Raw genomic sequence first — 15,385 nt, 5'->3', positions numbered from 1 at the left:
AATCAACACAGTGGAGAAATAGCGCACTCAGTTTCTTTTCTTATAGAGAAACACCCCTTTTGCAGGTAATTTTGTAAGAAAACAAATGCCACATGTTTGCTTCCGGATGGAAGGAAAGAAACCCATACCTCCCTCTAGTAGAGTGGTCCCTAGACCAGTAGCTTGGGCATCACCTGGGACCTTGTTAGGTATGTTCTGGAGCCCTACTCCAGTTGTGGTGAATTAGAAATTCTGTGGCAGGGCCCATCAGCCTGAGCGTTAACACCCCCCCAGGTGATGCTAATACACACTTAAATCTGATCGTCACTGCCCTAGAAAGTCCAGGCGTGGTGTTGGAAGGCCCTCGCTACCAATTTGCCTTAGCCTTTGGCCCTAGGGTGGGTAGTTACCAAGCTCGCTGCAGTTCTCCTGCACAGGACAAGGTTGTTTACGAGAGGCACGCTCGTTTCGCTATATTTAAGGCTCAGGAAGTTGTTCTTGCACGCGTAGGTCAGGGGGTCGCTTCCCCTTTTGCCTCCACCTGGACCAAGTCAAAGTCTGTGTTGAGTTTGAGACCCGGCAGGGGTCGCTGCTGCCCATCTAGAAAGACGGAGGAAGCGTGGCAAGCGAAGCCCAGAATCTTTGACATCACACTAAGCTCCTCCTTGCACGCACACATTATACACACACACAAACATATACGGACATACACGGACCTCGTACTCCCCTCCGTCCGCTCTCTCCCTCTGCCCCCGAGCCGTCCCCTCCTCTGGCAAGTGTGTCCCCGGTGCGGCCCCCGGGCGAAGAGAGGAGCGCAGCGTCCACAGCGCCAGGGAGGCGGCGCGCAGCAGCAGCGGCCGCCGCGCCAGCAGCGGATCCGCTCGCCGGACCGCTCGGCGGCGGCGGCGACCGGGACACCCTCAGCAGCTCCCCCGGCTCCGAGCAGCCGCGCCCGCCCCCGCCGGGGCCGGAGCGCGCGGAGCCGCCACCCCGCACGCTCCTGGGGCCCCTGCCACCCCTATGAGAGAAGCAGAAGCCGGGCCCAGGAGCCGGACACTCGGCAGCTGGACTCCTCCTCTGCCCGCGCCCCACCAGCACCCGTGAAGCGAAATGCAGCCGCCACGCTCCCGCTGAAAGGGGAAGGGGCCGGCGCCACCCCCTGGCTCGGAACCCGGCCCCCGCGGCGGCTGCGCGTCCCGGCCGCGGGCCCGCGGCTCCCGGGAGTGAGCGGCAGGAGGAGGAGAAGCCGCCGGCCGGGGTTGGCCGGGGCTGGGGAGGAGGGACGGCGCGGGGGGAGGGCGCGGGGGGCGGGGAGGGGGCCCCGGCGGATAAAGATGGCAATGTCTCTCATCCAAGCGTGCCGCAGTCTGGCTCTCTCAACATGGCTGCTTTCCTTTTGTTTCGTGCATCTGCTCTGCCTGGACTTTACCGTGGCTGAGAAGGAGGAATGGTACACCGCCTTCGTGAACATCACCTACGCGGAGCCCGCGCCGGACCCCGGGCCCGGAGTGGCGGGCGGCGGCGGCGGCACGGAGCTGCACACCGAAAAGACTGAGTGCGGGCGCTACGGGGAGCACTCGCCCAAGCAGGACGCCCGCGGGGAGGTGGTCATGGCCAGCTCGGCCCACGACCGCCTCGCCTGCGACCCCAACACCAAGTTCGCCGCCCCGGCCCACGGCAAGAACTGGATAGCCCTCATCCCCAAGGGCAACTGCACGTACAGGGATAAGATCCGGAACGCGTTCCTGCAGAACGCCTCCGCGGTGGTCATCTTCAACGTGGGCTCCAACACCAACGAGACCATCACCATGTCCCATGCAGGTAAGCGCCCCGGGCGGGTGCGCGGCGGACGCGGGGGAGGGGGAGCCCCAGGGGATGTAGGCGCCGAGAAGGATCCAGCGCCTGCCTCCTAGCTCCTTTCTGGGAAGTCTGTGCAGAAGACGCGTCTCTGTTCCCTGGACCTATTAAGTTTTGCTTCGCGTTACTTTGGGGGTTTACCAAGCAGGACTAATCGGATCGGGGAAGGCGGGCGGGGGGGGTGTCAGAGAGTGTGTTCCGGTTAGCATAGAGCCGCTGCGGCGTGGGTTCGCCGAGGTGGACTAACTTTTCCGAGGAGGATCTGGACGGTGAAGTTTGGGGGCAGGGCTCGCCTGTCGTTCTCAGTTATTGACCGGCCCCGCACCTGTTTGGAACCGGTAGATCTGATAACTCAGCCCTGCGCTCACTCGTGTGTGCATCGGGTACGCTCCTGATGCAGGCGTTCGTGTGTCAAGAGGCGGGTAGGGTTACTGGTGCTGGCAGTTCACCACCGCTAACTTGCTCCTTCAAGTCAGGTTTCAGCCCTTCCTGGGAGATTAAGAGTTTCCCCCTCCCTGCTGGGTTGACGACGCACGTCGTTAATAATAATAAAAATCCTGTGCTCTGTGTCATTCAGGCACGATGGTAAATAATCCTCAACCGGCCACGAAGAGCGTGGTGGCCATAAAGTTATGCCTACTTTTCCAGTATTGCATTATCCTTTGTCTCATTGGGAGATTAAATATGCTGAAGGTTTTCTTGCGAGAATGAGGTGACTTCAGGGTAGAAAGAATAAGCTTTTCTTAATGATTGAGGAGTGCCAGGGCTAGAAATACATTACTGCCCTGAAACTCATAATTATTTACCCGTAGGCCTGACATACCACTGCTTCCCTGATAGGAACCAAAAACAAACAAACAAACAAACCCAACAAAAACAAAAAAACACAGAACTCTCCAGGCTTGTCAGCATAACCAGCTACTTTTAGCAGACTGGCCTACTTGAGTTGGGCCCTCCTTCCCCAGGGGGGGTTCCTGGGTTAAGGCTGTGGCATCCATAAGGGTGTGTGTGGGGGGGGAGAAGAAATGACAGATGCATTTTTCTGACTGTGTTGCCTGATCAAAAATGTCATTTTCTTTAAAAGCTAGGTTTTAACAAACAGCTATGCTACTGAAATGGGCTGTATTGTTGGGGGGGGGTGCATTCTTGGGGACAAGTTTTTCTTCTGAGAGCTATATCACCTGTTAATGAGGTATAGAATTGGTCTGCCTCTGGTAATCGACACCAGCTGTCTTCAACAAGGAAACTGTCAGCCTTAACACAAACAGGTGAAATGGGGAAAGTTCAGTGCTTTTAATAGGCCAGAAAAATGCAGTCCCTTAATTAATGAAGAGGAGAGACAGTTCACTTAGAAAAGCTATGATACAGCATTTAGCAGAACTTAATCTATTTTCTTGAGCTCAACAGTTTTGTAGGGGAAAAGATTGTACCCCAACATTGAGTCATAGGAACACTCCTTAAACTTTATGATATTTGAGGATTTGGAGGACTGTGGAAGAGCACTTTAGGTCATGTAAAATATCTTTAAATAAACATTTAATATCTAAACTCTGATTTGAGGGGTCCTGAAGGAGGTTTTTTTGCTCTGTAAATTCCAAGAGGATTGTTAGCTAATTTGCAGGATTCCTTAAATGTTTCTCTGTGCATATGCATGAAATGTTAGACTTGGCTTCTTTGAACAGAAAGAGGCATCATTTGTTCCTGTCTAAAAAGGTTCTCAGGAGCTGCCAACACATTGGATCAATTAATGGCTTGCTTGTTCTTAAAGAAAGCAGTAGGCTGATTTTCCATACAAATGATGCTTAAGACAGAGTGGGAGTAAAGGGTTTGGTAATAGTTTGAACATTAAAGGCTAAAAAATGTAAATGAAATTCTCTATTATTTTGTTTCCAAAAATGTGTTAAGGCTCTGTCTGCTAATGGCCATAAAGCTTCCATATTATTTGACATATTGCCATATTAGGAGACTCTGTATTCGTGTTAGTCAGAGATTGCATTGATTTCTGCTAAAGTCTCATTATTAAGGAGATGCATGACTGGGTAGCTTGGCAAATCCTTCACTTTTAAATATTTCTCCCACATTTCAAACCCTGCACTGATCTCGCTGTCCATGTCTTTCCCCTTAGCTCCAGAACTTGCTCTACTTTTTTCTATTTAAAGTCCTGTTTCTAAATTCATCTTAGGAAATGGTGGACATTTTAGATGCAGATCAGTATTCTTATTTTGTGAACATGGGGTGCAATACGCCAGAGGATCCTTGCATTTGTAAACTTTTAGTCTCCAAAAAGCTAACATCAGGCTTTGCCTGTTCTTCTTGTTTGTTTTTAAATCTCACCTCTCCTCTAAATCCCTTATTTTTTGGAACTGATAGCTTTCGGGTGAGAAGGTCAGAATTTAGTTATGCAACCCATCGTATAATATCTATGCATATGGGGTGATATGACCCCGACACACCCACTACCTTGAAATTCAGTTAAATAGCAATCGGTTCCCCTTCCCCTTTCCATATAGACTTTCTGATTTTTTTTTTTTCTTTTCCTGCTGAAATGATTTTGGGTTTCTGCCACTTCTGCAGTTATGGTTTCTCATTCACAAAGACACAGATTCTCCTGGAATACACTAGTAGTTTTACTTGGTATCCAGTTTTTAAAAATCTTTTAAAAAATATGACTGCTTTATGGAGAGGGAATTCACATTTACAATTCACACATTTAAAGTCTGCAATTTAACGGCTCTTACTATACTGAGAATTGTACAACCCTCACCACTAATTCTGAAGAGAAACCCTCCGTGAATTAGGAGTTACTCCTCATTCCTCCCCAACCCCCCAGCCCTAGGCGATGACTAATCTGCTTTCTGCGTATTTGCCTATTCTGGACATTTCATTTACAGATGGTCCCCGAGTTAGAGTTAGGATGGTTTGACTTTATGATGGTGTAAAAGTGATACACATAAAGTAGAAACTGTACTTCGAATTTTTATTTTTTTTTTTAATCTTTTCCTGGGCTAGCAATATGCCGCTTGATACTCTGTCATGCCTGGCAGCAGCCAGCTAAAGCTCCCAGCCACTCAGAATAAACAACGGATACACTTACAACCATTCTGTACCCATATTACCATTCTTTTTTTTTTTTTTTTTTTACTTTCAGCATGGCATTCAATAAAGTACATGAGATATTCAACATATTATTATAAAATAGGCTTTGTGTTAGATGATTTTGCCCAACCGTAGACTAAGTGGTCTGAACATGTTTAAGGTAGGCTAGTCTGAGCTCTGATGTCCATAGGTTAGGGGTACTTAATGCATCTTCAACTTACGATGGGTTTATTGGGATGTAACGTCATTGTAAGTTGAGGAAGATCTATAAATGGAATCATGTAATATGTGGTTTTATGTGACTGGCTTCTTTCACTTAGCATGATTTCAAGATCTATCAATGCTATAGCATATATCAATACTGCGTTCCTTTTGTTGCGAATATTTTATTGTACGGATATACCACATTTCATTTATTCATCAATTAATAAACATCGGGGTAATTTCCACTTTTGTTTATGGATAATGCTGCTACGAACGTTCGTGTCCAGGTTTGTGTGTGGACATGTCTCTTGAGTATATAGGTAGAAGTGGAATTTCTGGGTCCTGTTTCAACCTTTTGAGGAACTGCCTGATTGTTTTCCGAAGCATCTGAATCATTTCACGCTCCTACCAGCACTCTATGGGGGTTCCATTTTCTCCGTATCCTCATCAACACATGTTACATTTTTGACTTTGGCCAACCTGTCCAAGAGTAGTATCTTCACTGAGGTTTTAAGCTGCATTTCCCTGCCGACTAATGGTTACTTCTAACATAGTCTTGATTTCTTTTTCTGCTTTTCATTTTGCTTCTTTTCTCCTTGTTCGCCATCACTTGTCCTTTCCTGGACTTTGAGCTCATACACTTTTTGTCCTACAGAAGAGAGAAAGATTAATAGAGAAAAATCTACCTCTTCCAATTAAAGCCCATGGACCACAGACTTTACATGTCCCCTATAAAAGGACGTGGGGAAGTGCCTTTTTGGTTCTTTAGAGAGCCTCTGCCTAAGTTTTCCTTGAGTAAAAAGCTATATAGGAATGTAGCTGCTGCCAGTGAGAGTCCTAGAAGTGAACTGTCAGGGGAGGGTAAAGGCCTTGAGACCCCACTTATCTCCTTGGAGCTTGTCAGATGCCTGTGAACCTTCTTATGGTGCAGTCTGAGGGAAGTCCTATCAGAAATCTATAGTGGCAGTTTCGGGAAGTGGTTAATTAGTGTGACCTCCAGGGCCAACCACTTGGGTTTGTGTCCTCGCTCTCCTGCTTTCTTTGTATCTTTTTTTCCTTAAGATTTTATTTATTCATTTGAAAGAGCGCGTATGTGCACAAGCAGGGGGAGGGGCAGAAGGAGAGGGAGAAGCAGGCTCCAAGCTGAGCGGGGAGCCTGATGTGGGACTCGATCCGGGGACCCTGGGAGCATGACCTGAGCCAAAGGCAGACTCTTAACCCAGGCACCCCTCTTACTGTGTCTCTTTCAGCAAGTGGCTGTACCCCTCAGGGCTTCATTTGCCCTGTTTGTGAAATGAGGGATAACAGTACCTACCTTGCTTGTAATTAAATGGGTCAGTACACACACGTACAGTGCTTTCATCTGTCGCCGGCACGTAGCAGTCAATAAATGTGACCCTTACACGCATTGTACACAGTGATACACAGAGCCATAAACTGGATCATCAGAGCCTTCGGGTGCACTGAGGCCCTGGGAAAGATCACTTTACTTACCCTCTTATGCTTTGAAGACCAGGGCGGTAGTGCTAATTTCTTTTCGTGGCTTCTGTGATTTGAGACAGGCTATTCCAGCTCCCTCTGATGGTTGGTGAACGTTTGAGGATTCTCCTGTTACACGTGTGCCTCTCTCTTGGCTGAAATTGAAATCTCCTAGCAGGGACGTGCATGATGAACATGGTAGATCTGTGAGTGTGTGGAGACAGTTTGTGACTGGGTTGTGACATCGAAGGAAGGATACCTTTTTTTTTCCTTTTTTAAAAGAATGTGTTTGCTATCTTTGTCTATTGCTAGTGTATAGTGAAAGGGAAATGAGAAGACTAAACGTCCAGCTGAATGGAAGAACATTTGAGGGACTTGGTCCCTAATAGTCCTCGGAGATGACAGAAGGGAGGAGGTGGTCGAAGTACTTGATTAGAGAATAAGCTCAGTGTGGTGAGGAGGAGCCCAGGATGGAGGATATCCCTTGTAAACTAGGACTTCTCCAAGGCTGGAGGAGAAAACAGGAAGCTTTTTAATGCTTTCTTGTTTTGGCGGGTGCTAAGAGTTTAATTTATGGGTTCATGCTACATTTGTGGCCGTTATTTTAATTTCTGATTTCTAATGGCTACCTTTGCCTTAACCTCTGTAAAGAAACTAGCTGCTAGAACTTTTTTCAGGACTCCTGATTTTCTAGGCCATGTGTGGTTTTGTTTTAATTAGTATGTTTGCAGTAACTCTCTTCCTTAGCATATTGTAGTTCTCTCTCTGAAAGTAATGTTGGCCATGCAGTGCTTACTCTGTCACGCATGCGGTAAGCACCTTATGTGTATTAGCTCATTTAATTCTCCCAACAACACTCAGGTGGGTACTGTTGTTATCCCTGTTTCACAGACCAAGGAACTGAAGCCTAGACAGGAGAGGTGCTCTGCAGGTGGCAAGCGGTGGAACCAGGCTTGCAAACCTGAGTAGTGTGTCTCCCGAGCCTGTGCTCCATATGCTCTCAGCTTGAAGGACACTATGAAAACTAGACGGGGACTGTGAGGACTTAATGGATACAGGAAGTGAGCTCAAGCTGATTCTTAGCTCAGAATCCTTTAGCAAGTCTGCAGGCTGAATGCACTGTTGACTCACAGGCTGCATGTCTGTGCTGGGAGAGGTGGGACCTTATGTTAAGGGCTCTCCTCCTTCAGGCATGCCTCTGATTAACTGGCTTGGGGTCACTCACGCTTTCTGTTCTGGATCTCCGTTTTCATGCTCTATAAAAGCTTTGGGTTAGTTGATCTCTAAGAGTTGTTTGAACTCCATAATTTATTCCTTATAGGTTCAGAAATCAAGATATTTCTACTCAAATTCAGATTTCTGGCTTCCTCACAAAAACTGATGACAGGGACCTGTGTCCCACATGGCAGCAGCCGGCTGGAGCAGAGCAGTGGCTAGCCACTAATAGGGGCAGTGCGCTCTTTGGTTGGCCCCAATCCCCATCACTTCTGGCCTGTGCCACTCCTTTATGCCCCTTCCTCAACCCCAAGGCCAGTGTATTTGGGGTCCCCACTTGATGGCGTCAAACCAAGGTTAGTGAAGAGAAGTTCTAGAAAGTAGACTTCTTTAGTAAAGGGAAATGTTCAGAAGCAAAGAACTGTATGAGGGGGAGAGGCTTCCTGGGGTAGATGAAGCTTTCTCTTGTGTTCAGATTGAAATCAGAACGGGTTTGCTGTGGAATAGCTGAATGTAGGAGTCATGCACAGGGTTCCACTGGGTGATGCCTTAAGGGTCTTCTGAAGCCTGAGCACCCATGATTCTCTGAAATTTGGATATGTAAGAAACATTTAAGAGCCTCAGTTTCCACTTAGATTTTCTGTATATGTCTTTAGAGGAAAATACCATTTATGCTTGTTCTTAATCTCCCAGGCCAATATCACCCTCCACACTTGATGTTTATATACTTCTTTATGTGGTACTAAACTACTTCTTCACCTGTCTCTCCGATGGCACACAGACTTGCAATAGCCAGGAATTCCAGACGCTGTTATTAAAAGTCATAATTCAGTGTCAGTGTTAGATAACATTCCTGGCGGTGTGACTTCATATGGCCTGGGCATTTCAAGAAACTGTATGCCTTGTTTACTCAGTTCGGGTCCTAGAAATACATATTTGGGGGATTTGGAAGGAATCCTACAGTCTACCTTCCTGTCTTTAGTAAGCATTCCATCCTCCTCTCTCCCGATGGCTCTGTTCTTAAAGATCCCCAGGCTTCGCAAAAAGGAAGGAATTTTAGGACTAGGAAATTTGGAAAGATTTAGAAAGAATCCAGGACTTTAGAACTCCTAGTTTTCTAGAAAGGAACGATTGAGCTTCTGATGCAACATTAATTTATCTAGACACCAGGCTCCATTTTTTTAAAAGGAGCGTACCTGTTATCGTTGCTTTTCTAGACGTAGAACTTAGTATATAAAGAATGTAATATTTTCATGGCCCCTGAAAGTCTTCAGCCTATCCCTGGAGGAGATGCCCCCTCTCATATACACTCTAGAGTCCGTCTTCTCTTACTGCTGAGTGACTGAGGTGATGCCCCAATTCCCTGTATTTGAACATGTAAATTGAGAGATGGTAAGTTTGAGTTAAAATGGAACTCAAATCCTATTCAGATTATCTCTGCTCTTGAGGATTTTGTTGGTAATATAAGACCCCGAGAAAAAAAGGCCGCCTTATGCTGTGCGATTGTTCTTTATGAAGTTGCAATTACAGTGGTTTTGTTCCGTGGAAACCTTGTCTGTAGGTTTAATGTCATTTTTTATTTTAAACACTGAAGGATTAATCCCTTGGCAGTTTAACTTAAGGTAAGACAAGTGTGTTTTACATATTGAAATAAAAATATTAATGATTATATTTCTAGTTCTTTTTTCTCTAGGAGAGGAAAGTTAAATTTCTTTTACTTCAAAAACATTGGTAATAAATTGATTTCTGTAAGTATCTTAATTTTTTTGTCTATTCCATAGTATATGTGTATTTAGAAACAGTTTTTTCATCAGAAATAAGCATCCTTTGTCATAAAATGAAAACTTATGCATTAGATTGTTAGCCCTTTTTTTTATATGAAATATGTGTTCATACATTGAATAATAGAGGTTAAAGATTAGAAATAATTTTGTGTTACATGTATGGCTCATTCATGTCCTTTCCAGGCAAAGATATATAATGAGTATATATTTTAGGTAAGATCCAGGAAATGTTTTTTTAACCAATTCAACCTGCTATCGAGCGATAACATCGTAAGTGGCTTTTTACATAGTCTGCTAAAGCACTGTTGAGAAGGCAAAGATTTGACATTTTTCTAAGTGTTGACCTGCACAAATCCCTCTTTTTTCCTCAAATTTTTCTCTTTTTCTGGTCCCCACTTTCCACAGAAGAAATCGTCAGGCCATTCTGTAGCTGTGAGCCGACTAAACCTACATCAGGAATGTGATTTCAAAACCCCTAGAGAATAGTGGAACAGGAAAGATGTTTTCCCCTCTCTTTACCAGAAAGCTCCTTGAAATGTTCTTCCTCCCAGAGACCCACAGGACTGGCTGCCTGGGTTAGGTCCCTTCTCTAAAGTGACCTCATCACTAAGGCACTCCCCAGCTCCTCTATTTAAAACAGCAGCATCCCTCCCCCACTCACCATCCCCAGCACTCCCGACCCCTCTCCCTGCTTCATTTTACTTCTCATTAACATGTTTCATTGTCTGTCTTCTCCTCACCCCCCAGTATAAGAGCCACAGGCAACAGGGCTTTAGACATTTTTTGTTCATCGTAAAGTTCCCAAAGCCTAGAAGAGTCCCTGGTGCATGGAATGTGCTCAGGAAATATTATTAAGATCTGTTAAATAACCTGGAGACTGGAAAGATGGACTGTGTTAATATGTATCTAATGTCATGAAAAAATATTCTATGAAACTAAAATTTTTCTTAGCTTTTGACTTACATAAGTGAAGTCAGGGAGATTCTAATTAGAGTCTCCCGCTAAAATGCTTATTCCTCCTGTAGAATGTGGCAGGAAGTAAGTGCCTGGTTCATCTTCTTGGTCTAAAGCGAAAAAGACATAAGCAGAAGGGTATCAAAAACAAGCTGTAACCAAATACAGTTCTGTACATGTGTTTATTGTCCTGCTTTAGGAAAAAAGTATATATTTTTTCTCTTGTTTTAAATGAGAGACATATGCTTAATAGAAAAACTTGAAAATATGGAACATTTAAAAAGAGGGAAGATAATAAAAACCATCTATAACTCAACCACTCAACTCTTTTTTTCATTATGTGAATACATATTTACTTTTACCAGCTTGGGAATATATTGCATATGTTTTATAGCTTTTTTTCAATTTAAGGGTACATTTTGAAATTTGTTTCCATGATATTTCTGTGATGATCCCACTTTCCCCCGACATAAACAGTGCTGCTATAAACATCCTTATGTACCCCAAAATGCGTGCGTATCCATGATTACTTTTCTTCGGTCAAGTTCCCGAGTATGGGACTAGCTAGAGGTTTTTCATGGGCAGCTGTGGAGCAGGGGTTTTGGTAACCCACTTAGTGTGAAGTCTTCAGGGGTATGCTCACTCACGAGGACGGCTCCATTGAAGGAGAAGGAACATCTGTCTGTTATTGGTGCTGCTGTGGGGGCCTAGCGTAGCTTTTCTGCAGGATTTTGCTCCAAGCTAGACCAGTCTGGCAGCTGGGGCAAGACGCAGTAGGTGGCGGATCAGAAGAAATGAAGCCTGGGTAAGAGGATCATCAGGACTGCAGCTGGTGGAACGCCTCTCTGCTCCCTGACATTCATCTAAGTCTTGGAGATGTTAAATGCAGATTGAACAGTGTGTTAGGAAATGCGGGTTTCAGCTGTGGCTCTACCTCGCGTTGGCTTTACCATTGGCAAGTGACTTCCCCCCTCTGGGTCTCATTTTCTGTCATTTGGAGGTGATAGGCAGGAGACTCCTGGAGGGGGCCGTGGTTTAGAGCAGTGGTTCTCCACTCTGGCTGCATGTCAGAATCATCTGGGGAGTTTAAAAATTACAGATGCCCAGCTTCCACGTGCGGAGATTCAGGTGTAATCAGTCTGGTGGGCGCAGGACTCTCCAGATGAGTCCAATGTGCAGCCAGGGCTGGCAGCCACCACGCTGGGTGAATCTAAAGGTCGCCTCGAGTTCCAACATCCCGTAGTTCTTAATAACCTAAAGAAATACTGTTTTTTTTTTCCCGTTAATATCTGAATTCTACAGGAGTATGTTTTTAAATTTCAGGATTATAATGATTAAAACTAAGAGGGTGTGTACAATAAGTATTATTTCAAGACCTGAGTTAGTGATTCCCTAATAATAACCAGATTTTGGGGACCAGCGGGAACACAAACAGATGGCAAACACAGCAAGTACAGGAAAGCACACAAACTTCTGTAACAGTCAAAAAAGAATACAGTAATGAGTCAGAAAAGATGAGACATTTTAATTAAGTGGGGTGAAATTTCATCGATGTGCTGAATGTTCATTATCTTGATCGTAGGCTTCTGGCATAAGAGGGAGAATGCCATGTTATTTTCACTGAGTAGGAAGTATCGCATTTGGCACATCATGGTTGTCCTTACCCAGTTCGGGAGGCCGTGTACGGTGGTGATGGTGGTGAGAAAGACAGTTCTGGTCCACAACTGGCCTGGGTCTGAACTGACAGAGTCACTTGCTTAGGGAGACCTAAAGCACCGTATGTATGGAGGTAGAAACTTGAAGTCTTCTGGTTGGTGAGAGTGATGGGAGGACTCTAGGATTTGAGTACAGTGGAAAAGGAACTGTCAAGAACTAAGAGTCTTGCGGGGCAGAGAGGGCTAGAAGCTCAGGAAGCAAGGGATTAACCTAAGTCTTCACCTGTGAATGAGTCTCATATGTTGTCCGTCAGAACTGTTGTGAACTCACACAATGCAGGGAAGGGGCAACTGTGAGCATTTAATTGTCAAAAGAAATATATTCGGGCTCGGACTACAAACTGACCAGATGATTCCCAGCTGTCATGATCTCTGCCTGGGCTGTTGTCATTCCCGGCCGATGTCCAGTTTCCTTTCCTGCCCCCCCCTGCAATCTGTTCTGCATGCTGCAGACCGGCTGAAGTTTCAAAAATCAAAGGACATCACTCCCTGCCTCAGATCTTCTGGGGTCTGTGTATCATACTTGGAACCAAGTCCAAGTTCTTGCTGTCACCCCCAGGGCCTGGCCCGGCGTTGTCCCTGCCTCCTGTCCAAGCGTCCTTTCCAGCCATGTTTCCCCTCCCTCACTCTTTCCCAGCCCCTCCTGCTGGTTTTCAGATATGCCCAACCTGCTGCCACTTGGGGCCTGTGGAACGCTCTTTCCTCCAGCTTTCCTGACAGAATTATTACGTATTTATACAGCAAATCATCTCTTTATGGAATGTCTCTTTATACTTCTGAAATGTGTGAGAATGACTCCCAAACAGGAATGTCTGGTAGACATTTATCTGTTTCCCCCTTATTTAACCAACTTATTTTTTTCAATTCCACTTGCTCTTCTATACCTTGTACCCTGAGGGGAATACCCTTCAGCAAAGTTCAGTGTGGTGGCTCTAGAATCATGGGAGTTAAGCACTCACGTGGGCAGGGAGAGTTACCAGTCACCACCCTCCATTTTTTGCAGGTTTCTTCCAGAGTTTTGTATGGCTCGCTCCTTTATATCAACGGACTCTGCTCAGTTGCCCCCTTTATCAAGAGTTTTCCCTGGCCACATCAAGTTTTGTGGGGCTTTTTGTTTTGTTTTTTATCTGCTATTCATTCTCTCCTCCTTTATTCTCCCTTATGTTTTTTCATAGCATTTATCACCATTTGAAATTGTTCTATTATTTCATCCGTTAATTTACTTGATTACTGTTTATCTACCTTAGGAGACTATAAACTCCACAGAGACAAGGTTCTTGTCTAAACTGCTGTATTCCTGGAGCTTGACACGTTAAAGGCATCCGGCAAGTATCTATGGAGAATGAGTGGGTAAAGGAAAGGTGGGACACGTACCCAGCCATAGTTTCCAGCTGCATTGCTTACTTAAGGGACGATGTAATGACTCCTGTAACATCTACATTATTTGCCTTATGTTGAAGTTAAGATTTGAATGATTAAAAACTTTTTTTATAATAATATTTTTTATTATGTTAGTCACCATACAGTATATCCCTGGTTTCTGATGTAAAGTTCAATGATTCATTAGTTGCGTGTAACACCTAGTGCACCATGCAGTACGTGCCCTCCTTACTACCCATCACCAGCCTGTCCCATTCCCCCACCCCCCTCCCCTCTGAAGCCCTCAGTTTGTTTCTCAGAGTCCGTAGTCTCTAAAAATTTTCTTATCCTGTGCACAGGGGTACTGCCTGACCTGAATTTAACCCTTGATAAGGTGCCCCCTTATAGGGCTCATGGAACCATTTTTTCCCTATTCATTATTCCCAGCAAAATGGAAAGGGCCTTTTTCTTTTGGCTTCCCTTCAGGAATGTTGGGAAGTCTGGAGCGGGAAGCCAGTCATTATTTTCTGAGATCTTCTCCAATCCTACCAATGTGTCTGAGGAGACCTGGATGCTTACTCCCCAGTACCTAAAAACAAGTGCTTCTCTGTTCTGAGGCGCTTTGCTTTGGTGGTCTGCAACCAATCTTTTTTTTTTTTTTTTTTACCGATAATGGAATAGAAATGTCCTTTGGAGTCACCTGTGAGGAAATACAGCAAGAGATCTGAAAGAAGTAGCTGGGCGTAGTGCTGCCTGGATGGTTTTACTCAGAGCTGGGCATCTGGTAGACTTCATACTTTAAGGGGACCCGAGTGTTACTGCAAGGAAAGGTTATAGGTTGACGGTAAACCCTATTTGTGTGGTTTATGAATCCGTCTCTCTGTGTACACACTACTTCATTCCAGAAGAATCTAAAGTTAATGGAGCAGGAAAAAGGATGTCAGGAATTCTCCAATGAAGGAAATAGCAAATGACAAATGATCAGTGAGATATGCCAAATTGTGACCTTTTGGGCAGTGAGAGAAATCTCAGGTTTTCTCTTAAATCTGAGTCAGAGGAATTTGCTAAAGCAACTGTTGGCTGCAGCATTGAAGTTTGCTCTAGAAGGAATTTAATTTCTTATGTATTTGCATGCCTTTACTTTTTAGCTCTTAAGAACATATGCATAGAGGGAGGAGTTGAGATGGCGGAGGAGTAGGAGACACCTTTTTCAGCAGGTCCCCCGAGTCGAGCTGGATAGGTACCAGACCAGCCTAAACAACCACGGAATCAGCCTGAGACGCAGGAAGATACATCTGGATCTGTACAAATGAACATCTCCAGCTCTGAGTATTGAGGTACGAAGAGGGGAGCCATGAAACTGTGCACAGATATCGGAAGATAAACGGAAGGGGGAGGGAGCCGCCGTGTTCGAGCGCCCGGAAGCGGTAGCCACTTGCACGGGAGAGCGGGCGGGCTTGAGGTCGGCACCCGCAAAACAGCAGACTGAGACCGTGAGCCGGGTGCCCGCGCCACCAGGCATCTCGCGGAACACCGGAATCCCGGTGCGCTCACTGGATCCAGACTGAGACCGGGAGCTCCCGGAGCGCGCGGGGCGGCTGGCGGCGTTAGAAACACAAAGGACAGAGACGCGCCGGCCCTGGAGGTGAGGGCTGGGACGCCGGGTGTGGGGCGCACATCCCGGGACGCTGCAGGGTTGAGCAGCACCAACAGGAACAGAGTTAAAGTGGCCAGAACATCAGT

At 45.7% G+C, this 15,385-nt stretch overlaps 1 protein-coding gene across 2 annotated transcripts in view; it reads left to right on the top strand.

Moving 5' to 3' along the window:
- The first annotated feature begins 1,276 nt into the window (after window positions 1-1,276).
- The window catches only part of RNF150 (ring finger protein 150), a 284,261-nt gene continuing 270,152 nt past the window's right edge, over window positions 1,277-15,385 (top strand). The window contains exon 1 of one of the 2 annotated variants that reach the window (XM_026499389.4): window positions 1,277-1,800. In XM_026499389.4, coding sequence (XP_026355174.1) covers window positions 1,314-1,800 — 487 coding nt within the window. In that variant the 5' untranslated portion in view covers window positions 1,277-1,313. The remainder of the gene's footprint in view (window positions 1,801-15,385) is intronic. The other variant, XM_057310084.1, reaches the window with a different exon arrangement.

Source organism: Ursus arctos, unplaced genomic scaffold (genome assembly GCF_023065955.2).
Source record: "Ursus arctos isolate Adak ecotype North America unplaced genomic scaffold, UrsArc2.0 scaffold_11, whole genome shotgun sequence".
NCBI lineage: Eukaryota > Metazoa > Chordata > Mammalia > Carnivora > Ursidae > Ursus > Ursus arctos.
This window is presented reverse-complemented; position numbering and strand designations above follow the sequence as displayed.